Source organism: Callorhinus ursinus, unplaced genomic scaffold, assembly GCF_003265705.2.
Source record: "Callorhinus ursinus isolate GAN/ISIS: 27379988/994484 unplaced genomic scaffold, GSC_fseal_2.0 scaffold2, whole genome shotgun sequence".
Lineage (NCBI taxonomy): Eukaryota > Metazoa > Chordata > Mammalia > Carnivora > Otariidae > Callorhinus > Callorhinus ursinus.
Window position 1 is genome coordinate 31,773,060 of NW_027397064.1, and position 26,165 is coordinate 31,799,224.

The following is a 26,165-nucleotide window of genomic DNA, read 5'->3' on the forward strand; positions in this document are numbered from 1 at the left end:
TCAACGGGACATTTATTTATTGCCATGATTTCTCACATACCTACTCAAAAAGCTAAGGTGTTGCATCGGGTTATTGTGTAAATAATTTTGTTTTATCAACTACAGAAAATTTTCACAAGTGTTTCTGCTCCTTATCTAGGGATTAACACCAAACTGCTGCCAATGTTTTTCTTAAACTCTACACAGGCCCTTTCACAGTCTCCCTCATATTTTCTGCTAAGATGTGCCTCTTTAAAAATCTGTGAGCTTCTAAAATTCTTAGGTAAGAATCAACTGCGTAAGGATGCACCCCAACGTGAAAGGAATTAAACCGAACACTTTTATCTTTGCTTACAAAAAAGCAGGTAGTATTTGTTCATACCCAGTCTTTGTTCCCTCACTAAAGACCAACGCTGTTCCCTCACTAAAGACCAATGCTCTTCAATCTTTGAGCGCCCTGAAGGATGAGGCAGCTCTGACAACGAGAGGAAGGGGACACATTTATAGGAGCAGTCACGCAGCTGTCCCCACACAAGGGTCTAAGTGCCTTTAGCAGTTAATTTGTGAGCAAAAAACCCCATTGGGAGCCTTCCACCTACTCTAAAAGCAAACATTCTTAACAGGCGGTATTAGTGTGGTGTTAAAAGAGGCATGCTTTCACCTAAAAGGTGTCATTTTATGAGCAAAAACTGGATAAACCTAAAGAGACTTTAAGTCGCTATTTTTTTCCTTCCCTGATGCCCAGATCTTCACAGGTTAAGATGACCTCACACCCACTGTGATGTTCCAAACCCAGGAGGATCTTAAAAGATGCTCTGCACAGAGTGCAGTGGTGAGGCCTCCTCCTCCCGGTGAGGACTCTCACCGCTGTTCCTTCTGCGTGTTTGCAAAACACACCAGCCATGGGAGCACGCCTGTTAATTAAAACAAAAACACAACTGTTTCTGTGGAGCTTTCGAAGTACAGAAGCTTAGAGCCGAAGCCGGGAAGGAAACAGCAGTGTCCAGTCAGCTGCTGGGTCTTGATGGCTGCCTAAGAATGAAGCAATGGTTAGGAAAAGCCAGGAAACAGGCACCTGAATTAAAGAGAAACGAGTGGGGGGCGGGGGGGGGGGAGCGAGTGAGACTTGGAATTGGAAGTATTTAGAATGCCTTTATCATTTCCCTGAGGGACTGTTTAATATCAAAGTGGCTGGATAGGAAGGCTTCTCAGTCTAATCTGATTCCAAAGTTAGCCTCTCCGAAAAGAGAGAAAGAATAGCTTCAGTGGCTTGAGGCCATCCTGGGGTCAGGCTGGAGTCTATTCCTGCCGGAGCTGCTGAGTCACTGCCACCTCAGGAAATCACTTGACCTCTGGTTCAGTTGACCTAGAAGGTAGAGTGAAGCCTACAGCCGAGAAGGCTCCATTCGAAAGGCCCTTGCTATTAACTGGAACCCTCCACTGACTTCCCAGCCGCGTGAACCCAAAGATTTAAGAATGAACAAATAAGGTAAGGTGCATTAGAATACAAAAACATCAGTTAAGAAAAGAAACACACACAGACAAACAAAACAAACTCAGTGATTTCTTCCCAAGGAAAACATCACCAGAAAAGCAGACCAAAAATATCTTCTGGTCCTCTTTCAAATATGGTCTGCATCTTGGAAGGGTGGTAAAAACATGGATCAGATAGCCCCTCTCTTAAAGAGATGCCTATTCCAGCCCCTTCCATAAGTTATCCAAAGCAGGATGTGAAAAGGCTTAGGTGTGTGGGAAAGGTAGTGGGGTGGTAGGCAGGAAGCAGCAACAACAGAAAAAAAAAAACAAAACTAAAGGACAGATAAGGCATTCATTACACTGTATTTTAAAAGGCAAGGAGAACACTTCAGTAATATAGAACATCTACATGAGGGACAGATCCAATGGTGTCCCTCCACACCTTCTTTTCATAACACAGAGTTCTGTTCTTTGGCTTAAAGATCTATAGGAATTGTCAACTAAATAAATGTTCGCTTTGTATTAAAAAAATTTATTTTGTGATCTGTACATGTGATAAAGTGGGGCTTCCTTGTAGACTTTTAAAGGCAAAACAAAACAAAAACCCAAAAGTAAAAATGTATAAATACAATATATATTTTCTTACAAAAATGGGAGATTTACAAAATATACATACTGCACTTGTCTCTATTTTACAAATTTCACATGCAAGAGATACAACACAAAAGATGCCAGAAACTGTGTAGTGGGAGTTTTAAATCTGACAAATGAGACCATTTTGGAAGTTTAAGAAACACAACGTCGATGTTAACTTTAATATAAAAAGCAGCTCCACTCAACTGAACATTACATATATAAAGTAACTTGTACTCCTGACAGTACCCTCTATGATTTAAAAACTATTTAAAACAGCATTAAAAAATTGTTTTGAGAAACAGGATAGTGTTGCAAGATTGGAGGGTGGTGTCAAAGGTGGAGTAAAGGTTAGCTCCCATGATTCTCTGCTCAGCTTTAGAGCATTATGCAAAATAATCAGTTCTATTATAGAAAAAAAAATACATGATTTAAGATTAATAAATTTAAGTCATGCAGCACATTTCAAAGAACTCCAGAATTACTTTGAAGTTTACCTTCTTTTAATGACTTTCCTTAAAAAAGGGGACCCATGGTTTGAACTGTCCACTTCATTCACTGTCATTTCTGTAGGTCACCTCCCCATCCAGCCACACAAAGACAGGGTCAGCATACACATGATGTCTTATAAACGGATTTATGGAACTAAGAAAACAGGACAAAATGGCTCTTTACTTTTTAAAAAAATTTAACTTCTTTATTATGGAGGCTGACGGCATCATGCTTTTCCTTTTACCTTGAAGGATTCAAATTGGAAGAAAATAGAAAACCCAAATGCAGGTTTATAGGAAGAAAAAAATAATAAAGGGAGAGATTTCCCTGAACATTTGAACAGAGTCTGTAGATAGGATTGTGTGTTCTGAATTAAATTTATTTAAAACAAATAGAACAAAACCCCTTGCATTTCCTTTAGCCAAGTCAGAACCTCTGACTGACTGGGGGTATGGAAGCACGCTGCCGTTCACTTATCCTTAAAAAGGAATGTTTATCTCAGCCAAATTAACATCCAAAGGGAAACCTCTGATTTGTGCTACTTTGCCTATAAAAGTTGCTGTCTTCACAGTTATGCCTTTCCACAGGGGAGACACTTTTGTTTCCTCTTTTGTCTCTTACAACAAAGACAAGGGAAAAAATGCACTCCTGTTTTGAAAAGCAACAAGTCATCACTTCTTTTCAGAGTATTAAACCAAATAAAATACCTTCTTCCTTCTGCCTTCCCCAGAAAATAAAAAAGTAGCAGAAATACCTACTACTCATCTCCTTTGCCTCCTCTCGAAATGTTATCTTCATTTCTTTCGCATCCTCATATTCTAGGAGGCGGGCCCCCCAAGACTTCCAAATGCTTATTTTACAAGACTTGAAAGGACCAGGAGAGGAAAAACAGGCGGGAGGGGCCAGGGGAGGAGAGACTGTAATGTCTGACCCTGGAAATTAACCCATCTGGGCTCCAGTTTGGCCCCAGTGAAAAGAGATTATGGTTTGACCACCGCTTGACAAGGACACCGCAGGGAGTCCTCCCTTTTCCCAACAAAGCCGCCGCCGCAGACAGAGCTGTACCTTTCACCCGGGCCTCACAGGAGTGAGGACAGGCCACTTGTCTTGCAGCAGGGGAATCGCTCACAGTCCCAGTTCGGCCCTGGAGCCGGGAAGAACTCAGAGCCATCTCTGCTGGGCTCAATCTCGATAGGCCCAGGTCGGGCGGTACCGTACACGATTAACATCAACGTTATCATCACCATCATCATTATCTTCCCGCAAGTCTTTGCCATAAGTCTTTCCATCCAAACCGTCTTTTCACCCAGGCCTCCTTTTCCAAACCCACCCCTCGCCCCAAATCTACAAATATCATCTCTCTTCCAGGTCACTTCTCATTGGAGGGGGTGGAGGTTACAGGACACCCCTCCCCCCACAGCAGTTCTCTCCTTCCCACGCCTCTCCCCCTGCTAGGGGGATGGGGGAAGGGAGGGTGGGGGAGGGGCTGGGGCTCATACCGCAGTTTCCCCCTTGCTGCTGTGGCTGAGTCTGTGGTAGAAGCGGCGCCACGACTGCAGAGTCTTGCCGGACCAGATCCAGAAGCCGGTGGTGATGCCCACGATCATGGTCATCAGGTACTTGATCATGAAGACAGTGAAGTCGGGGCTCATGGGCGGGAAATGGCCAGGCGGGCAGGGCACCGCGTAGCTCTTGCACGTCTGCAGGAGCCAGGTGCGCTCCCAGTGTTCGCGGAAGGCCTGCTCATAGAAGTAGCAGGCCAGGACGATGGTCGCGGGCACCGTGTAGAGCACGCTGAAGACGCCGATGCGCACCATGAGCTTCTCCAGTTTTTCGGTCTTGGTTCCGTCGTGCTTCATGATGGTGCGGATGCGGAAGAGCGACACGAAGCCGGCCAGCAGGAAGGACGTGCCAATGAAGAGGTAGACGAACAGAGGCGCCAGCACGAAGCCCCGCAGCGCATCCACGCTGGACAGGCCCACGTAGCACACCCCACTGAGCAAGTCCCCATCCACCTGGCCCATGGCCAAGATGGTGATGGTCTTGACAGCGGGCACGGCCCACGCGGCCAGGTGGAAGTACTGCGAGTTGGCTTCGATGGCCTCATGGCCCCACTTCATGCCGGCTGCCAGGAACCAAGTGAGCGACAGGATGACCCACCAGATGGAACTGGCCATGCCGAAGAAGTACAGCACCATGAAGAGGATAGTGCAACCCTCCTTCTTGGTGCCCTGCGCCACCGTGCGGTAGCCATCGTCTGAGAAGCGCTCCACGCACACGGCGCGGTCCTCCAGCAGGAAGCCGGCCACGTGCGCCACGGCCACCATGAAGTAGCAGCCGGACAGAAAGATGATGGGCCGCTCGGGATAGCTGAAGCGCCGCATGTCCACTAAATAGGTGAGCACGGTGAACAGCGTCGAGGCGCAGCACAGCACCGACCACACGCCCACCCAGAGACGGGCAAAGCGCCTCTCCTCCTCCTTAAAGTACATTAGGCCGTTGGCACGGCCTGGCTCGCACGGGGCGCCGCAGTCGCGCTCGCCCAGGAAGCGATAGCCCAGGTAGGGGGGCACCTTGAGCTGGCGGGGGCACGAAAAGGGGAAGGCAGAGCGGCCCCTGCCGTCAGCGGCCCCCGGGGGCAGCGCCGAGTAGGGCAGGTCCGGCATGTAGGGCGCGGTGGGGTAGGCTGTGGGGCCGCCGCCCGGGCCCCCGGAGCCGTCGGACGTGTTCTGGCCCACGCAGATCTCGCCCGCGCCGTGCACCGGGAAGTTCTCACAGCGCAACCGCTCGGGCCACTGGAAGCCGAACTTGTTCATGAGCGCTTCACAGCCCTGGCGGGCACGCTCGCACAGAGAGCGGCACGGCGGGATGGCCTGATCCAGCACGGTACACACGGGTGCGTACATAGAGCACAGGAAGAAGCGCAGTTCGGGAGAACACTGCACCTTCACCAGCGGGTAGAACTGGTGTACCTCGAGGCCCGCGTCCTCTTGATTCGTGTGGCCTAGCAGGTTGGGCAGGATGGTCTGGTTGTAGGCAATGTCCGTGCACAGCGGGATGGAGATGGGCTGGCAGAAGCCGTGGTCCGGCACCGAGATCCCCTTCTCGCCGTGGTAAGGCTGCGCCCCGGCGCCGGCGGGCAGCGCGCCCAGCAGCGCAAGCACCAGAGTGCACAGGCCCAGGGGCGAGCGCGACGCGGCCGCGCCGGGACCCCACATCGCCGGCCACGGGTGCAGCGGCGCTCTCAGCCGGAGGAGCGCGACGAGGCAGCCGGGAGAGGCTTGGATCCGAGGAGGCGCGGTCGCGCCCGGCGCATGAGAGTCCTCCCGGCGCCGGGGCCGGGCCGTGGGCGGCGCGGCGCTGAGGGCGCTGCAGCTGGGGTGCCCGCGCCGCGGGGGCGCCGCTGCCGTCTCCGCCCAGCACTCGAGCAGCCGCGGGGAGCCCTAACTCGTCTGTTTGGGTCGGGGGCGCTGAGGGGGGCCGCCTTCTTCTCCCGCTGCGACGTAACGGTGCGGCTTTTTCTGCGGCGAGGAGCAACAAGCGTCTCCGGTTACCCTTCAAAGTTTGCCCAAAGTCTATCGACCCACAGCGCACAGTAACGCACGCGCCCCCCACACCAAGTCCGGCCCCCGGCAGGCGAGAGCCCGGCGCCGCCGCCTGCTAGCCTCGGCCGCCGCCTCGGCCGTGCTGCTCCGCCTCCTCGCCTCGAGGCTCTCTCGCCGCCGCCGCCTCCTCCTCCTTCGCCTCCTTTTCTACTCCCCCGCTCCTTCTTCAGCCCCAAAAGCTCGGCCCCCAAGTTTCTGCCAAACGGGTGATTCTCGCTCTGAGTCCGATCGGCGCCTTGAAGCCAAGAGCTCAGCGAGTTCTTTTTGGAAATCCAGTTACACTGCGTCCGAAGCTGCGAGGGCCCGGTGCCCGCGGCCTGGGCCTGGCCTCTCCAGCCTCGCGAAGCCCTGGCCCGTGAGTCCCGGCGCCCGCCACCGCCGCCGCCGCCGCCGCCCGCCGGGAGGGAGCGAGCGCAGAGTAACGCCTCGGAGTCGCGCAACTCGCCAGAAGAAGCGTCGGGCTCGCAAGGTTCCGGGCCGCCCCGCCCCCTCCCCTCCCCCCATTCACAAACCACTCCGGGGGCGGACCCTAGAGCTCTAGGGCGGCCCAATAGTAGCCTTTGTGTTCTGTGTGGCGGCCTCCGGATTGGGTGGAAGTCGGAAAGGCCGGGCGAGGGAACTGGAGAGGCGGAGTCTGAAGCGCTCTGGGCGGATTCCTGAGGGGAGGGGCAGGGGTTCGGGACGGAAAAGTTAAGAAAAACTTTTACGGTGGATTCGCTCGAGGGTTGGGGGGTGGGGGGTAAACGCACCAGAAAGGGAATTTGCCTCAGAGGTTTGCTCCTCTTCCGGGTACGCAAAAACACACATCTCGAACGGGAGGGCGAAAAGACAGAGGCTTTTGCTGGGAGAATAGCGCAGCGCCTCAGCGGAGAGACGTGACCCGGAGTCACGTTAGCCCTGTCTGAGCTGAAAATGCTGGGTTTGGCAGGGGGCTTTTGGATAGCTGGATCCTAAATGTGGGGTTCGGTACCGAGAGAGAAGGGGTGCGCCTCTCAGATCGACTTTTTCTCCCCAGACCCAAACAGACCACGTGAGGCCACAATCCCTCACACCCTCTCTCCGGGTTGTAGAAAGGAGGAGGGGCCCGCGTCCGAGGAGAAATTGGAGTCGGGAGGAGGGGGCCGACTTAAGGCGGGAGGAAGTACAGACCCCTCCGAGGGGAGAGGGCTAGGGAGCGGCGAGCTCGGGGGACCCGGGCCCCCAGGCCACCCCGCCCGCGAGCACGGCCCAGAGTCTAGATATCTGGTGTGGCTTTAGAGCGGTTATAAGAAAACTAAGACAGTGTTGGGGGGGGCGGTATAAAAGTACCTGAGACCGAATGCCCGGGAACACTCTACGGTTTAAAGTGCGTCTTCGATTGCGGCGCTTTCCTTAGTTCTTCGGCGTGTGGCCATTCGGGATCCCCTCTTCGTTTGAGAAGCAATGACTTGATCCTGTAGTTGAAGTGTTGCGTAGAGAAGTTTCAATGCGTATTAGAAACCAGGGCATTTGCTAATTAAGGAGTTTTCAAAACACAAAGAGAGGTGATCCGTGTTCTCCAGTGGCGTTTTCTGATTGGCAAGCGGTCTTTTGTTCCCGGTCAAATCTTGGCCCTGCTCGCGGCACTGGGCGCTCCCGTGAGCTCTCCGGTTACTCCCGGCGAGGTCAGAATTCACCCGGGGGCCTCTCCCCTCTCTCTGGGCAGCAAAGAATACCATGAATTCCCATGCAGGGTAGTGACAATTTGAGAAAGGCTAAATCTGTCTCTCATTCTGTCTCTGTCACACACAAACACACACACACACACACACGCACAAATACTATGTTTAAGAAAACGTTACTCCTGGCTGAGCCCTTCCTTCTGCCAGGCTCAGTTCCGGGCGCTGGACCCTGAGGGATTTCTGATCAGGTTGCGTGTTTGCAGAAGTTGCTGCCTCTGCTGCCCCTGGTGAGCTTCTCCAGCAAGAAAAAACTGGTTCTGAAATGTAAGACAATTAATTGGGTTCCCTTCCATGGGAGACTTTGGCTTCCTCTGTTTCTCTTTTATTTATTTTCTGTTGCTGAAGTTTACTGAGCATCTTACCTTCCACTTCACAGTTCTTTGTCCTTTTCCACTCTTGTTAATGGATCTAGAGAGCTGAATCATTTGGGCCAAGGTAGGGTGTCAGACTGCTCACATTCTCCATCCGCCCCTCAACAGGAGTCCTCATACTGTTTTTCTTCCAAAGCATCAGCTTCCCCCTCACACCCAGGACCTTATTTGTTTTCTTTTGGGTTATCTGCTGCAAGGTACCATACAAAGGATTAATGACATTTGCTTTAAAAATATTTTATTCCTTCCTTATATATTTTTTAAAGGCTCCTCTTTTTCTTTCTAGATTATTATTCTTACTACCTAACATTGGGGAGCATTGATATTGCTTGAAAGATGTTGTTTAAAGACAATGCTGCTGCTTTGCTTTGTCATTTAAAGTGTGTGTGGTAGGGGGTTGGAAATCCTTTTTTCTCTCCGTGAGCTTCTGGATATCCTCCTTTTCTAAATCAAATTTTCATGCTTATTCATCAGGCCACAGATCTAAGTCATCTTTGCTTATTGAGGGAGAAATTGCAAGCACTGTCATCAAATAAAATGAAAACCGACAGGATAAAATACTGTGTTTCAAATAAAGCTAAAACCAGTTTAGTTGATGAGCTAGTTTTACTCCCCATATTATAGCCCCAGACAGCTCGCTGATGATAAGTAATAGGGGTAATTATTTAGAAAGGAAAAAGGAGAACCCTTTAAGAAAATACAAGGGGTGAATGAAATATTTTTAAAACAGTCTATGCATAAGATGCAGGAAACCCATCTCAGATGGAAAGTATCGCAGATGTGAGTCCTGAGTCCTATTGCACTGTCCCAGGCAGACAAATGCAAAAAGCATAAAAGCAAAGACTACTTTTTTGGAGTGTTTTGTTTTTTAAAAGGATTTTTCAAAACCCACTTGAAAATTATTTTGAAAAATAAGAATTTGCTCTTCGTGAGAGGAGTGTGGCAGCCTTCTATGCCTTGCCTGATACAGAATGCTCTGATTTCAAGGAGCTAAGTAATAAATGGGAGTAGATCAGAAAAGCGAGTTCACAATGTAGGGGGCTAAATAGTCTGTTTTAGGCTCTATGATAAATGTAGTAACACTGGTTCACATTCTGTCCAGGATCAATTTAATTTTCTTTTCCAAGCAATTCTTTCCACACCCAACTCCCAAAGCCACTAACTGGTATCTTCTTTGGAGAGCTAAGGGTGGAAAATTTTGTAACTGTCTGCTGCAAAACTTCCAATTGTCCCTGCCCTTTAAAACAACAAAGGCTTTTATTTCTTCACATCACAGTCATATGGTCTCACAGAAAAGTGATGGTATTCATTGGCTCCAGTTATTTAAATGCTACTTATTTTGGCCAAGTCCCAGGTTTATCTAGTTGAATTACATTCTGATGTCAGGCCAGATTTGAAAATGGCCACCTTCGTGGTGCCACAATTCTGTGGCTGTAGTGAAAACTCCAGCTGCAAGAATTACTCACGCAAGATGAGAAAGGGCAGCTTTTAGTATATACTTCCCTTTTTTGGCCTCTCTTTTACCAGACAGTTTTTTGACTTTATAACATTAAGGACTTGGAATTTCAAGTTGCCAAGTTGCCGTTGAAGTCCTTTAATTTTAGTTTGGGGTGTTGGATCATTCCCAGAATGGGAACATTCGTATCCCTAAACAGACTTTCCAGTGTCATGAAAGTTAGAGATGTCTAGATTAAAAAAGAGGGCCATGCTGAAGTCCTGATAGGCGTGCTAGGCCCCACGCAGTAGAGGTGATTTATATCATTCAAACCCTTTGACCATTTCTCTTGTTGCTTGAGGGTTGCATTAGTTATCTATTGTTGTATAACAAATTACCCCCCAAACTTAGCAGCTTAAAACAATAGACATTTAATATTTCATAGTTTTTGTATATTGGGAATCTGGATGAGCTTAGCTGGGTCCCCTGGCTTGGGGTTGTTCATGAAACTGCAACCAGGGTGTTGGTTGGGGCTGCAGTTACCTCAAGGTTCAAGTGGAGGAGGATCCACTTCCAAACTCATGTGGTTATTGGCAGGTCTCAGACTATCCATTTCCAAGGTCATCACATGGCTGTTGGCAGGCCTCAGGTTCTCACTAGCTGTTGGCTGAAGACCTCAGTTCCTTGCCTGTAGGCCTCTCATAAAGCCACTTATAACATGGTACCTGCTATCCCAGAGCAAGTGCTGAGAGAAGGAGAGAGACACAGAGAGAGAGAAAGACAGAGAGATAGAAAAAACACAGAAAATGGCAATCAAGTCACAGTCTTTCTATAATCTTGGCCATCCTGTCACTTTTGCCATATTCTACTCATTAGAAGCAATTCGCTAGGTCTACCCATATACCACACTCAAGGGGTAGCAGGGATTACTATAGGGCATGAAAACACATTGGAGGGTGAGGATCACAAGGAGCCATTTTAGAGTCAGTTTATCATAAGGATTATTCATTCATTCCCAAAGTATATGGAGAGGAGGCCACAGAGAGAAACAACCGTTAGGTCCCTGCCTTGTGGTGTCCAGGGAAAGGATCACAAATAAAAACACATATTGACTGGTTATAATGCCACTTGCGTCTGTTAGAACAGAAACCTAATTGTGGCCAGCCATTTTTTCAAATACATGCCATTGGACTTGAAGGAGAAAGAATGTGGAGGAAGCTGATTAATGAAAGGCCATCAGCAATCCTAGGGGAAAACCTCCAGGTGGAGAGGGTGGGCCATTCTGGGGAGTCAAATCTGTACTCAAGGACAGAACATTTGGACCATAGTCTCTAGAACAAGACTTTGGCGATTTAGGTTATGAGGTAGAGGCACTGTTGGTAATTGCTACCTATGTGTTTAACACCAGTCTGCCCAGTACAGATGTGGAGGAAGGCTGGCAGAGGTGGTTAGCACAGACTGGCTAGGTTCTGCTTTTCACCATTGATTTCCTGTCATGCCTCGGGCAAGTAACTTAACCTCTCTGGCTCCCTCAGTGTGCTGTGAGAATTAATGAGATAGTATTTATGCAATGCTTTGTGATCTATGGGCAAAAAATCATGATGACAGAATCCTAGTTCGGTTGTATGGATGCAAATCATAGAAATAAAAGACCAAGTTAGGTGCATATTTTGGGGCTCTGGCTCTTTGCTAATGTTGTGATTTTTTTTTTTCAGTAGTATGCTGGTAAATGTTTAATCACCAGCTCTCCAAGAAAAAAGCCCTGACCTGTACATTTGCCCATTTCCATGGTGTAAATACTGCTACCATGGCTTATTTCAAGGCAACACTATGTTACTAAGCTTGAATTTTGGAAAAGATGCAGGTAATCAGCTCTCACAAGCCCTGAATAGCTGGCTTTTAGCACACCATTGGGTTTACAGAACTTATTCTCTTCAGATTATTTTGAGCATTAAAACCATTATATTTTTAGTAGAATGATTATCATTTGTAAAGTACCGGGAGATTTAGGTACAATATTCCTAAGTTTATAACAATTCTTCAAGTTTCTAGATAGAAACTCCTTTTTATAGTAGCAGTGTCTGGACTAAAACCTAGATTTATATAACATTTTTCACTTTGCACTGAACTGCTACTTGATGTCTTCTTGGTAAACATCACTAATTTTTGTCCTTTTATTTGTCTTATCAAAAGCCCTTCTAAAATTTAGAGAAGCCCCAGAATTTCTAGACTTGAGATACCAAGCCCCAGATTGGTTATGACCCCCCAGAGTATCATTCCTGTACAGCTTTCAAAACCACTTGGTAATGCTTACTATTTTTTTTCCTAATTTTTCAAGGAACAGTTTAATTTCCATTGCTGAAACTGAGCCAGTAGGGATCTAGATTAGGAGATGTGGGGGACACTTTTCCTGTTGCACTAGGATGAGTGTGTCAGGCCCTTCCCATCACAGCATCTCAGCGGGCCGTGAAAGTCAGCAGAGCACTAGGAGGAGAAGCTGCGGGAACAAGACTCACAGTATTCATGACAGCCTCCAAGGGAACCTTCAAGAAAAGAGAGGATGGAGCTGGAGCAGTGGCCGGAAGGGTGGTTATCAGAATCACCTAAGGAATTAAAAACAAAAAAAATCAGAAGCGTGTGCCCCACCTCGGACATGTTGAACCAGAATCTCTGGCATTGGACTTGGGGGTTTAAGTTTTAAAAGCTCATTAGGTGATTTTTTTTAATTAGACAGGTTTCAGAACCACTGACCCAAACTCATATTCCAAAGCAGGGTCTTGTGCCATCGATGCCTTATAGAAGATCTCTGGTGTTGTGCAAAGTCCTCGCTTTACTTGATTATGTTTTGAACGGAGGGATGGAATAATGAGAAGCGTAAGGGAGGATGGAGTGTGTGAGGGGTGTGTGTGTGTGTGTGTAAGAGAAAATAAGAGAGGGAAAGAGAGAGAGGGGTGGTTGGATGATGTGATGTTGGGTCTGGGACTTTATTTATGAGTCTCAAGAAGTTTGCGGTGGCCACTGTAAAATGTAATACCTGCTACTCCCACAGTTCATTTCTCCCACAGGCATTTCCTCAGACCCACATTGCCATCCTCTGAGCTTGTACCACAGATGACTGAGCCAGGACTAGGCGAGCATCTGACCCAGCCATGGTGTTGTCTGCATGAGACCTCATCCAGCTGGTGTGGCCACTGGATATAGAGTGGTACCCAATCAGATCCTTTCATTTGAGGAGTCTAGGTGTAACATAGAGTGGCAGAGGCTGAGAGACTCATTGAAAAAGGAACAAGCAGAAAACAGGAAGCAGTGGAAACTTGGAGGAAACCAGAGCCATGAGCAAAGTTTGACGGTAGCAACAGGAGGGAAGGGAAGAAAGAACACCTGTTTCAAAAGGAGAAGACAAGTTTACAAGAGCCATTTCCTAGCTCCTTGCCTTGGAATCCTACCATTCCCATTAATGAAGCCACCTGACTGCTTGTCTATTCCTAATCACTAGAGAGAATCTCATTAACTCTAGTGCCAGGGGCCTGGGAAAGGCTGAAAACTCTTCTGACTTTGTCCTGGGGGATGGGCCCACAGAAGCAGAAGGCTGACCTCCAAGGACCATCACCAGCCCAGGGGAGGGATCCATTCAGGGTTGGCTAACAGCACTGTGTTGCAGCCACCTTCATCTTGCTCAATGGCCTGGATAAAGAATTTGAAAATATACCTCCTAGGACTGCAGTTGACCCAGAGAGCTGTGAGTGAGTGATTGTAAAGTGTTGCAATGTAGGAATTATCTATGAAGTCATTTAACTGTCTTCCCAGGTGTATGAAAGTTTGTTTTGAGATGGATGTGGCGCGTTTCTCTTTTCAAGGATCAAACAGAGGAAAGGGCTCCGTTACAGCCAGGGAAAAGAGAAGAATTCTGAGGGTCTTGGTCCTGCCACAAGCCTCTTGGCCTCAGGCAAGTTGGTCTGTTTCTCCATCTGTGAAGTGAGGCAGCTGGGCTTTGTGATCTGCCACCTTCCCCCCCACTCCGCCCCGTCTGGCCCGCGAGAACGTATGGCTCTCTTTGGGGGTTCCTCACCTGGACCAAGATTTCCCACACTAGGGACTTTTTCCTGTGTTATGTGGAAGTTACCCAACAAAACTGAGCCGGTCTCATCCCAGTTCTGGGTGACTGGCACAGTTGGGGCTCACGACCTGAGTTAACTGTCTGTGTCCCGCGGGTGCCGCGGAGGCCAGGCAGGCAATACACTGAGTGTGCCCTTAAGGGCCACTTGCCCATTGCTTTTCTTCCCTTTCACATTTCCACTTAGTCCCCTCTCCCTCTCCTGCCTCATTATTGTAAAATAGTACTTTCAACTCTAGAGCCAGGCTCTTCAATTAAGGTGTAGACAAAGTGGTTTGACTCCACTTGATTAAAAACTCTGCGAATGGGACAGAACACAAACCTCAAAACATTTGCCTTTCAAAGCCCGGGGGAGCGGGGTATGGGGGGTGGGGAGAGAGAAACTGTTATGTGATCCCAAATTTGCCAGAGAATTTGCCAGATGTCAGTTTAAAAAGGAGCCTAAAGAATTCCTAAGCCTTTGTTGACCAAATCCCCCTCCCCTCAGTCAGAACTTCAGTGAGGCGGGGGCCTGGGGCTACCTGGCTGGAGAGGCCAAGGAGAGGCCAAAACTAGGTGGGAAGGGGCGGGGTTGGGGGGGTATTTGAATTTTTGTTTTTTCCTCCTAATTATCTGGGGCTGCCCTTCGAGAAATCTGTTCTCTTTGCGTTGGGAAATTAACTCTTAATCTCCATAAATGAGGGCAATCAACCCATTTACTAAATAAACACAGATCATTGCAGACTGGCTGCTCCTCTTTGTGATTTAATTTGAGAATGGCCTCACCTGAGGGAGGAGCCAAGGCTTGGCTGGGCCCGAGCCACCTGGCTGGGTCCCCAAGGGAGGTGGCAGGTTGATGAGGTGGTTAAAAGAGGGCAGGGGAGCTGGGTTGAGACTAGAGAGGGCTTTGAGGTTTCCTCTTCTTTAGTAAATAGGACACCCTCCCTGGCTCAGGTCTTACCTTCTGAATTTGTTTGGGGCCTTTCGTTGTATGCATTAATTTTGGCTTTGAAAGTGTGAAGCTGGTTCAAGCAACTTTTATTAGAATGTTGGCTATCAGAAGTCTCTGGGTGGGAACAGAGACGTCCTTTCTTTCTTAGCTAACTCATTAGTATATTGAGGAATTTCTCCTTGCTTTTAATTCCCCTCCTTAGTCACCAGTTTTGTTTATAAGTAGTCACAGAAGTTTATTCAAATCCCAGGTAGTTACACCACAGTGGGATGCAGTGGTAGGCACGTTATGGGTGCTCAGTAAATGAATGAATGAGTGCAGGAATGAATAAGGTACATTTTAAGTTGAAACGGATGAAGTAAAAGCACATGGCCTGCATTTATTATTTTTTTAAATGTCTTTAGACATTACCATGGGCCAGGCACCGGGCAGGGTCCTGGGAATATACTGTGTCCCTGCCTTTATGGAACTTGCAGTCTTATTGAACAAACGAACCTGGTTTTCTGTGATGACCTTGAGTCTGTCTCAAAATTGTAATGGGAGTTTGGCCCAGAGCTGGGAGCCCGCCCACCCTGTAATTAAAAAACCACTCTCCGATGGTTTGGGGATTTTTCAGAAAGGACATCCAAGTTCAGTAATTCTTTCCCCTCACTTTTCAGGTGAGAACACCAAAGCCCAAGATGGTGGACGGAATTGTCCAAGAGTTCCCAGAAAGAACTGGAACAAGAATCCGCATTTTTGGTTCCTAGAGCTGTGCTTTGTCCAAGAGCTTTGCACATCATGGCCCAACTTTATCTATCTGTCTATCTATCTATCTATCTATCTATCTATCTATCTATCTATCTATTTATTTATCTCTGCTTCCTGCTCACCTCACTCTGGAAATGGCTTGTGTGAGCTCCGGAGTGAAAAATGGGAGTGCGGGGTTGAGCGAGGGGCCTCGGGTGGGCTGGTGCCCGGGAGATCTCCGGGAAGCAGGTGAGTGCGGCGGCTCTGCGCTCTCAACTCCGCGCGCGCTTGGCTCCGCGGGGCCCCAGGCGGAGCTGACCCTCTCTCCCCAGCTGTGCTTTGTCAGGAAACAGCTGAAAGGGGAGTTGCAGAAACCTCAGTGGGGCCTCGGACCCAGGCAGGGGGAGGCACTTGCGGCTGTTCCCGCCGGCCCTTTGAGCTGGGGAGAGGCCTGTTGGCCTGTTCCTGTGGCCTCCAGCAGACTTGTGAAGAGCTGCTACCAAAACGGAGGAGTTTTGAAGACAGCCCAGGAGGCGGGAGAGGAAACATTTAGAGAAGAGATCAACAAAATAGGCGACAGACTTCTCACTCTAGCAAAAGGGGCTTTGGTTTACCTGTGAAACTTCACTCCTCCTCTTCCCCTCGCCTAAAACTTATAAAGCTAGTCCTTGGCACTCAGAGATTAGCCATTATTTTAAGGCCTTCGTTCTGAGGGCCATATTGGTCTTGCTGTTTCTTAGCACCCGGGGCCGATGATAGCCTGACATAGATGCCAGGGGAGCAGTGAAGAGAAAGCCAGCTGACTGACTCCAACATCTGCTATTAGTTGTATCATTGCTGTTTTTGCTAACAATTCACATTTACTGAGTGCTTCCCTTAGCCAGGCATTGTGCTAAGACCTTGACCTGCACTCTCTCCTTGAATCTTTATCCTCACAACAACCCTTTGAGTGGCTACTACTTATTGGACCCGTTTTTGCAGACGGGGAAACCAAGGTATAGACAGGTCCAAAATTACGCAGATAGTGAATAAAAGAACCCAGGTTTCACTTAGGAGAAAAAAAAAAGAAGCTTGTGGGAAGGAAAGAAGAAAAGGGAAGTTGAGTCTGCTCCTAGGAGTGTGAGTGTCCTAAGCCCCTAAGTATGTCTGGCCTGGAGAAAGCCCCCGGGAGAGCAAACAGACGGGGTGGGCTTGTGTTTTCTATGGAAACCTCTATGAGGATGAGTTTCTATCCACCTCCTCTGTGGCCAGTTGTCGAAGAGAATGTCCCAAAGCTGGAACAGACCTCCATGGGATGCTGGGCATCCCTGGGTAGCCATCTCCTGTTTCTCAGTCTGCTGGGAGTGATAAAGTCATTTTTCCATTAATTGTTTGAAAAGCTCTTATTTTTGTAGTGGGGATTCCTCTCCCCTTTCTTTGGAGATGCAGTTTGGTATAATGGTTGAGAGCACAGGTATTGTGGATTTGAATCCTTGTTTGGTTGCTTGTTATGTGGCTTTAGACCAATTCCTTCTCTGGGCCTCAGTTTTCTCATCTGTAAAATGGTGAGCATATCAGCACCTGCCTCATAGGACTGTGAAGTACAAATGAGATAATGCAATGAACTTAGTACCTAGAATGTTGTAAATGCTCAATAAAGGATAATTATTACTGTTCTTTAGTGGTTTAAAGAGACAGTTTGGTCTAGGCAGATGAGTGCTGAAACTTCTGGTTTCTCAGAAAGCCACCAGCGTCCTCTACGTTCAGTTGAGAATGAAAATATTGTAGAAATGGCAGGGCCAGGGAAAGTCATGTTTCTGTCTGCATATTTCCAGTGAATTAATAAGCTTGAGGGGCGCCTGGCTGGCTCAGTTGGTTAAACGTCCGACTCTCAGTTTCAGCTAGGGTCATGGGATTGAGCCCTGCTCAGGGGTCCTTGCTCAGTGCAGAGATGCTCTCCCTCTGCCCCCACCTCCGCGCTAGCACCCCTTCTCTTTCCCAAATAAATAAATAAATAAATAAAATCTTTTAAAAAATAATAAGCTGGAGAAATGGATATTTGACAGTTGCTACAGGCTACAGGAGCTACTGAAGCGAAAGCTTTCTTTTCCAAATCTGGATGCCTACAACCCATAGGAAAGAGATATTTTGGGCATCTCATGTTTCTTCCTACCAATGTCCTTTTTAGGCATTGGGCTTTCAGAACCAAGAACTGTGCTAAGTGCAAATGAAAGAAAAAGTTATTTTTCATTCTTAGGCAATATGCACATACAGTTTATCAGCGTGATCACAATCTTTAGAAAAACTGAATGTCTAATGGAAAACAGGGAGAAAATTTAAGCGGTCCATTTCCCACCACGCTTTCTACTATTATTTTATAATATTGCCCTGCCCATTTCATTTGGAATACAAACCAATTCAAAAGGTCCTACAGAGCACTTAAAATTTTCAGAGCCGGTGGAACGCGGCCCATTTTTGTAAGGGGGGGGTCAGAAGCAATTATTTGCTACCTGGCCAGCCCCCAGCAGGGCAGCTGCTGTATTTAAGCTGCACTGGCATTTCCCAAGAGGCTTTGCACTAGGTGGGTACATAATAAATACCTGCTGAATAAATGAGCTATTGTTTCTTACCTTTCTTTACCTTATGCAGTTCAATTTGTTGCTTTAAGAGAATTTTCCTCATCACAATTTCTGAAAGCTTCAACACTAACATTGTGTTTATGTACGTATGTAAAATAGCAATTACCAAATGCTGTTTTATGTTGTAGTTGCTGATAAATGGTGGCCTCTCTTTATGACTTCTATAAATCAGTAAGAGCTTTGAGCACACAAAGGCTTAGAACACTATCTTACTCTTCAAAAACCACAGATTCATTTGATAACACAACAACACAAAACAAAACAAAACAAAAGAAACCCCTCACAACTGCCCAGAAAGACTAATGTGTTTTTATCTGCATTTTGTAGAGAGGCTAAATAACTTGCCCAAGATCATAGAGCTAGTAGGTTTTAGGCTGCGAATTGAACCCAGGTAGTCTGGCTCAGGAAATAGAGGCACTGTTGGTCACACTGGCAAACATCGGGGGTGTGTGTCGCTGGCCATTGCGCTGTTCAGGCTGGAGAGATCTCCCCTCTGCCTGAACTCCAGGGAGAGAAGGGTGTCTTTCAAGGGTTCCCATTTTTTGGACAGCTTTAATTGTTAGAAAGTCCTTCATGATATTGAACTGAAATCTGCCTCTCCAAGGCTTCCATTGATCTTCACAGTACAAATTTAATCCCTCTTCCGTACAGCTGCCCCTCAGGTAAGTGTGAGCCACCCTCCCCCCACACCTCCTGCTCCTCCAGACTATTTGTGGGAACACTGGAAATGGACCCTCTCAAGATTCCAGGCCCCCAAAGCAGCCAGCTGAGGCTTCAGGGAGGTGAGACAGGGCTTATGCAGGAGGTGGAATGTTAGTTAAATTAGGTACGTGTTGTCAATAGCTCCCAGGCAATGTTTAGAATGGGGGGGGGGATTCCCTAGGGTCCAGCTGAGGATGGCTCCCTGTGCCTGAATTACGTACTTCCTGGTAACACAGACATTGCCATGAGACCTAATTGGTCCTGAAAGTGGTAGTCGCAGTGGAATAGCAATGACTGAGCAATAGCTGAGTCTATTTTCAACCTAGGTGAGGTTCATCGGGAAAGAGAATCAGATGCACAAAATTAGCGAGGATGAGACTGAAAAAGACATTGTAATGGGGAGGAGCCTGCCTGGGGATACAAAGTAGGTTCTGCGGCAGGAGTGATTATGTGGTCCGTGATGGGTTTGAAATAGCAGCAAACCCTTGCTAAGTGCAAGGAGATAAATGAATACCCTGGCAAGAGAGCCAGAAAGGCCGATTAAAAAAATTTTATGTCCTCTCCATCAATTACACTGTAGAAACAAAAATGCTTGGGTATGTTGTGGAATGGGTATAGCAGTAAAGCAACTGGGGCCAGCTCCTCTGGAAAGCTCAGTCGAGAAGAATGAAGGAGAGGCACCTTTTGACAGCCATTTTTAGCTATCTCTGCCCCGACTCCCACCCCCACGTTTGGCTAGACCACAGCACCTGATGAGTGGGTGGCTTATCCTTGTGTAACCACATGGCTGAATATCTCTAAATGGTCAGAAAGGATGTGTTAGCCCCAGAGCTCGGTGGAACCCAAATCCTGATCAGAACCAAGGTCTTTGAGAGAGGCAGCTGGAAGGAGGAATACTCACAGAGCCCCCCACCCCTGCCCCCATCGGCTTCTAAGTCTGTCTTACTCTTGGAGACAAATTCCCCTTTGTCTAAATTTGGATATTGTTCCCTCTCATGGAGTGGAGCATAAGTCTGGCAATGCCAGCTTCCCTTGGAATCTCAAGCCAAGTCTTTGAGCAGACAGGTATTCCCCATCTTCAGTCTCTCAGCATCTCCCAGCGATTAACATAACATGACACCAGGCCCATCAAGATAAGGACCCTAATGGCCACAATGGCTTCCCTTTCTTCCCTCAGCCCTTCTTTATTGCTCTGCATTTTACGCTCCCTTCTAGCAGGGAAGAGTTTATAAGCATGGGGTAGGCGAGCCCGTTCTGCAGGCAGCTCCCCGCAAGGCTTGTGCGAGGGCTCCAGGGACAGAGATGCATTTCCCTTTAATAAGCTTCTCACACTACATTAGAGATAAAAGGGGAAGGGAAATATTTATATTCTGACAAAGCAGCTCTTCCCTTCAGGCTCTTGTTTTATTTATTAACTTGCTCTGTCCCTCTCTCAGTCTTTCTCTGTTTCAGGGGCTAGGCATTTCCTCTCCTTCTCCCCTTTAGTCATTAATTTTGTGGGTGAGTGACAGTGACAGGGGGACTTTAGAATCGTCAAAGAGATGAGATTTGTATGTGGGCGCCATTCCCCGGTGACAGAAACAGCTGTTCCTCCGCCCTCCTGGGAGCTGCTCCCCATTACCACCCTTATTATGTAGCTCTTGGACAGCAGAATGCAGCATGCTGGTTACGGTATGTCATTTAAAATGAAGTCGTGTCAGTCCAGCAAATTGTTCAGAGATCCAGTAACCTGGACGCGTGACTGTGTACACCAGGGGCTTTTTAGACCTTTTGTTTATTACACATTTTCTTCTCTCTCAGAGGTGATCCCTTAAGGATGCTTATTTCCTCCAGCTAATCTGCCCAAAGCCAGTAAAATACAGGTATGCTGTTTTGAATTTTGATTCACCCCGTTGCAGTGATTACCATTAAAGTTTCAGACCCCCTATTGTTCCAGAGTCTGTGCTAGTTTGTTGAGGAGTTTATCCTCTAGATGCTGCCTTCTCCCTCCAAGGTAAGGCTAGATAGGTCAGTGGTCAGGAGAGAGGGATGTGGGGTGTCCTGGCAGGGACAGGTAGGAGGGGAGGTATTTTAGGCTCTGCTCAGTTGGCCTGTATTAAACCTGGGCGTATTCATCCTGTTTTTTCATGTAGAAGCTCTTTTAAAGTTTGGGGATGACATTTTTTTAATGATCCATAATCATCAGTTAAAAATTCAAGTTCAGAAAAACAAATGACTTACCTATCCATTTGTCAGGAAGCATTGTAGGGTGATGGTGATGAGCACAGACTGGAGCCTGAAGCTCTGGACTTGACTCAGCTCTCCCAGTCACTATCTGTGTCGCCAGAGGAAGCAACCCCATGCCTCACCTGTGAAGTAGGGGTGATGAAAGGATATATCCTTTAAGAATCTTCTGAGGATTAAACATGTAGATGCGGGTAAAGCACTTAGGATAGTGCTTGACGCATTGTATAGTCCATAGTAAGCATTAGCTATTGTTACTATTACTATTCAAAAATAACAAATAAATAACACTTAGGAGATATATTCCAGACTTCATTGTATGCATATATAGGACAGAAATAATTTTAGGGGCGCCTGGGTGGCTCAGTCGTTAAGCGTCTGCCTTCGGCTCAGGTCATGATCCCAGGCTCCTGGGATCGAGCCCCACCAGGCTCCCTGCTCCACGGGAGGCCTGCTTCTCCCTCTCCCACCCCACCTGCTGTGTTCCCTCTCTCTCTGTCTCTGTCTCTCTCTCTCTGTCAAATAAATAAATAAATAAAATCTTAAGAAAAAAGAAATAATTTTATAGTAACAGGATCCCATTATGCATGCTTTTAAAAATAATTTAAAACTTTAGGTTTGGTTTTACCTGAACTTAACAGATAGAAGAAACTCAGGTGAAATTGGTAAACTTCGAATGTTAGTTCCTGAATGACGAGTTACATTAGTTCCTAAAAAATGACTCCAAGACTAAGAAAAAAAGAATAGATGATGAAAATCAATTGAAAAGTTGGGTGGGTATCTTTGGTTGATGATCAGATGATTAGATGTATTAGTGCTCTCGTGCTTCCTCCTGTCTCCCAGATTTTGATGCTCCTATTATTTTTAATTTGTTTGGGTTTATAGCACCTACATTCTGATTTGTGTCCATTTATTTTTCCAGAGGTTGAGTTCTCTGGATTCAGTGTTTACTGCTAGTCTTTTAATCAAAATTTTGCATGACTAATTCTCTAATTTGATCAGTTTCTTGAATGGCTGCATTTCATTGTCAAGGAGCCTTTCCCCCCACTTCCCCTTGCAGAAGGACTCATTGGTAGTCCCTGAATTCGTTCATTTTGGGGAATGTCTGACTGCTCCCCTTCTATATGTGAATGACGGCTTGCTGAGTGTGATATTCCTGAGTCACCTTTTCTTTCCCTCAGAACGTTGTAGGCAGTGTTCCATTACCTTCTGGCATTGAATGTTGCTATTTAGAAGGGTGAGGCCAGGCTTATCATCTTCCCCTTGGAGATCCCTTAGACTTTCTGCTTGGATATGCTTGAAGAACTCTTTCCCTATCCTTGATGCCTTGTTTTTTTTTAAGATTTTATTTATTTATTTATTTTTAAAGATTGTATTTCTTTATTTGTCAGAGAGAGAGAGAGCACGAGCAGGGAGAGTGGCAGGCAGAGGGAGAAGCCGGGAGCCGGAATCCTGTAATCCTGACCTGAGCTGAAGGTAGATGCTTAACTGACTCTGAGCCACCCAGGTGCCCCTTCCTTTTTTTATTCTTTTAAGATTTTATTTGTAAGTGGTCTCTACACCCCTTGTGGGGCTCGGACTCACAACCTCGAGACCAAGAGTTGCGTGCTTTACGGACTGAGCCAGCCGGGCGCCCCTTTATCCCTTTCTCTATAGTTGTCTTTATCCTTGAGTTGTCCCTCTGCTTTATCCTTTATTCCTCAAGTATTTCCCAAACGTGTTTGGTTTTCTTCCTTCTTTTTGGGGGGGGGGGCGGTACTAGTCTTTTTTATGCCTTTTTTTTCCTATTTATAGAAGATGATGATGTTTTGGTTTTTAATGGTTTCTTTAGCAGCCCAATCTATCCTTTTATCTCATTCTTATGCTGTTTTTTCCCCCCAACTTGGAGCTCACTGTGCACTTGTCCCTGAGGTTACCTGAAGAGGCAAAGGGAAGTTCCCGCCCCCTGACACGGGTAGTATACAGCTAGGAGGGAGAGAGCAAACACAGAGAGAGTGAAATGACAATCAGAGCCCTCTACAGGTGTAAGATGAGTGATCTAGACATCAACTGGTATGGGTGTTCAGAAGGAGTGGTTACTAAGAACTGGCGGTTGGGGTGGTCAAAAGACTGGGATGGAGAGCTGAACCGCAGGACGGGTGTGGGTCATGGTGAGCCCTGCAGTCTGAGAGAAGGCAGAGGTGGACAGTGGGAATCACAGTGTGGGTTGGAGGCACCCTATGGAGTGTTCATTTAGCACAGTGGTTAGGTCCCCAGACTTCAAAGTCCTACAACCTCGGTTCAGGTCGTGCTCTACTACCCACGAGCTAGGTGACCTTGGACATGGTACCTCTGAGCCTCCCTTTCCTCATCTATAAAGTAGGAACAATACTGTAAGCCATCTTGTGGCATTGTTAATGAAGATTAAATGAGATAATTCATGTAAAGGGCAAGGCAATTAGCACATTATAATAAGTTCTCAATAATGGTGGCTATCATTATGGAAGGCCTTGAATCCTTGGGGGAAGGGATTATATCGTATCCTTTATTGTATGCCTAGTGCATAGTAGACAATCACTAAATGTATGATGACTTTATTGTACCAACTGGATTGTACTTAACTGCAAGTAGCAGAAACCCTAATTCAAACTGGCTTAACTGATGAATTATAGTCTGTGGGTCAAATCTGGCCTACTGCCTGTTTTTGCACAGTCCATTAACTAAGATGGTTTTTACATTTTTAAATGTTTGAAAAAAAATCAAAAGAAGAATATTTTGGGGTGCCTGGGTGGCTCAGTTGGTTGAACGTCTACCTTTGGATCAGGTCATGATCCCAGGGTCCTGGGATTGAGCCCCACATGGGGCTCCCCACTCAGCCCGGAGTCTGCTTCTCGCTCTCCCTCTGCTTCCTGCTCACCCTGCTTGTACTTTCTCTCTCTCTCTCGGTCAAATAAACAAATAAAAAATCTTAAAAAAAAGAGAATATTTTGAGACACATGAAAATGATATGAAACTCAAATTTCAGTGTCTGTAAATAAAGTTTTATTAGAACATATCCACATTCACTCATTTATATATTGTGTATGTCAGGTACAGGTAAACTTTTTCTGTAAAGCACTACATAGTGAATATTTTAGGCTTTGTGAATTACATGTCCTGTGTTGTAACTAGTCAGTGAAAACAGCCATAGACAATACCCTTAGAAGAGACCTGAGGACAGGAAATGGTGAAAAAGTAGAAAGACTCCTAGACAGGGAGCCAGGTCTTCTGGGTTCTGGACTTGACTCTTACTAACCAATGTTAGGATTTTGATCAAGTCACTGAACTTCTCTGGGTTAAACCGTCTGCAAAATAAAAGAGTTGGACTAGATTTTGAAGACTTCTCTTAGCTCTGAAAGTTCTCTTTTTCTGTTTTGGTATCCCAGTTTAATTACGTGGACCTTTTCTGTAGGTTTGTACAGCAGTTAGACTACTTCAGTTACAAGCAACAGAAAGCAACTCTAGTTAATTTAAGCACGAAAGGTATTTATTAAGAATATAAAGGTAGGTCACAGAACTAAATGGAAAGCAGAAAATATAAGTGCACAGCCAGGGCAGGTCCTGGGGTCCAGACAACAGGAACTAAGGAATAATCTCTTCAGGATACTTCAGTCTCCGTTGAACTCCAACCATCCTCAGGAACATTCACGATTGTTATGTTTCTCACCTATCTTAGGTTTGTATAAAGGAATCACCATGATTGTATCTAATAAGGAGGGATAGTTCCCAAAGCCAAATTACTAGAAAAAATGGGAAATGGATACTGGGCAGATGTCCCCAACAGTGTGAAGGACAAAGTTGTCTAAGTGCTAGATGTTGTAGCCTGAGGATCCAGCAAATGATTCAAAGAAATCCAAATGATCCTTGTGTCATTTGCTCATTCTCTCACAAATACTTACTGAATTTGTGAATGACATTTCGGAGAACACCAAAGAAATATAATCATGACCTGTAAGACTGGTGGGAAAAGGTGCTTGGATTTTACTCAAGATGACCTGGGAACAGAATTATATTCCCTTTTAATTTGAATCATTAAAATATATCTGGGCAATGCAACTATGGCTCATTATAGGAGAGATGTTAAGTAATTCCTAATTATATGTATGACACTGTAGGCAGAGGATCCTGAGACCATTGACTTATGTCACGTGTCAAAGGGCAGAGCTAAAAGCAGGACTTGACTTCCCAACTTGAATAGCTATTCTGGACCAGCTGCCTAGCAACCATGGCGCCCCTTTGGGAGCAACTATCATGTGTAGAGCCTCGGGCCTGGCTCCCTGACTGAACCATGGACTTCTCAAGGGCAGGAACTGGGTACCGCTCCTCTGTGTTTGCCCCTACCACCGGACGCACAGATGGCAGATACTCAGTAAGGAGTTGGCTGTCCGGTTTTCCTAGATGAAGCTGAACCTCTCTATCTCCCCTTTAGGTGTAGCCTGGAGCTGGAGAGCATTGAAACAGCCCCTGCTGTTCCCTGAAGAGCCTGCTCTGGAGGCATGGGAAGGAGTGATTTCAGGGCGGAAGAATTTCAGAGACTTCTTTCCTAACAGGAGATTGGGCTGTAAGCTCAGTGGTGTTCCTGTTAGATGGCTTATCTGTCTCAGTGTGTACGTTATTACTTCTGGCAAATAATGAAAAATCATGACCTCACAAAGATAACCAGTCAGTGTCACTGTCTCCATCATCTCTCTCCTCTACTGGGAAAGGCTAGCCTGTGCCATGAACTTTGCTCAGAAGGCAACGTTTATAGAATTTGGTCCTCAGTCAAGTGCTTGTGCCTGTGTGTGCTCTTTGTTTAGGGAAACTTACCAGTTTGCTGGACTTACCTTTGAGGGCTCTTAGCCAGCCCTTTAACTGGCTGTCTCTGATCCCACAGCAGTCCTAGCCTCAGGTGGGCGGGGCTAGCACCCCAGTGGGAGGCTGGAAGGCTAGATCTCAGAGGCCATGAGATTGTTATTAAATAAGAATGCTTCTTCCTGGGGCTCCCAGGTGGCTCAGTCGGTTAAGCGTCTGCCTTCAGCTCAGTTCATGATCCCAGGGTCCTGGCATCAGTCCTGGGATGGAGCCTCCATGTCATGGGCCTCCCTGCTCTGCGGGGAGTATGCCTCTCACTCTCCTTCTGCCCCTCCCTCCACTCAT

General features: G+C 46.9%; 1 protein-coding gene and 1 long non-coding RNA gene across 3 annotated transcripts; one reads left to right on the plus strand and one right to left on the minus strand.

Annotated features, from left to right (window-relative positions):
• Positions 1-1,826: 1,826 nt before the first annotated feature.
• FZD7 (frizzled class receptor 7) lies at positions 1,827-7,828 on the minus strand. The gene is made up of 2 exons (XM_025893218.2): positions 7,494-7,828; positions 1,827-6,841 (listed from the first exon to the last, which is right to left on the minus strand). The coding sequence occupies exon 2, from the start codon at positions 5,796-5,798 to the stop codon at positions 4,074-4,076; it is 1,725 nt and encodes a 574-aa protein (XP_025749003.1). The 5' UTR covers positions 5,799-6,841; positions 7,494-7,828; the 3' UTR covers positions 1,827-4,073.
• Positions 4,878-26,165, plus strand: LOC141370526 (uncharacterized). 2 transcript variants are annotated; one of them, XR_012374607.1, is made up of 3 exons: positions 4,878-4,977; positions 13,499-13,637; positions 25,456-26,165. It is a non-coding gene; the product is annotated as an uncharacterized lncRNA (long non-coding RNA). The 2 variants fall into 2 exon arrangements; XR_012374608.1 differs by lacking the exon at positions 25,456-26,165 and adding an exon at positions 15,396-15,559.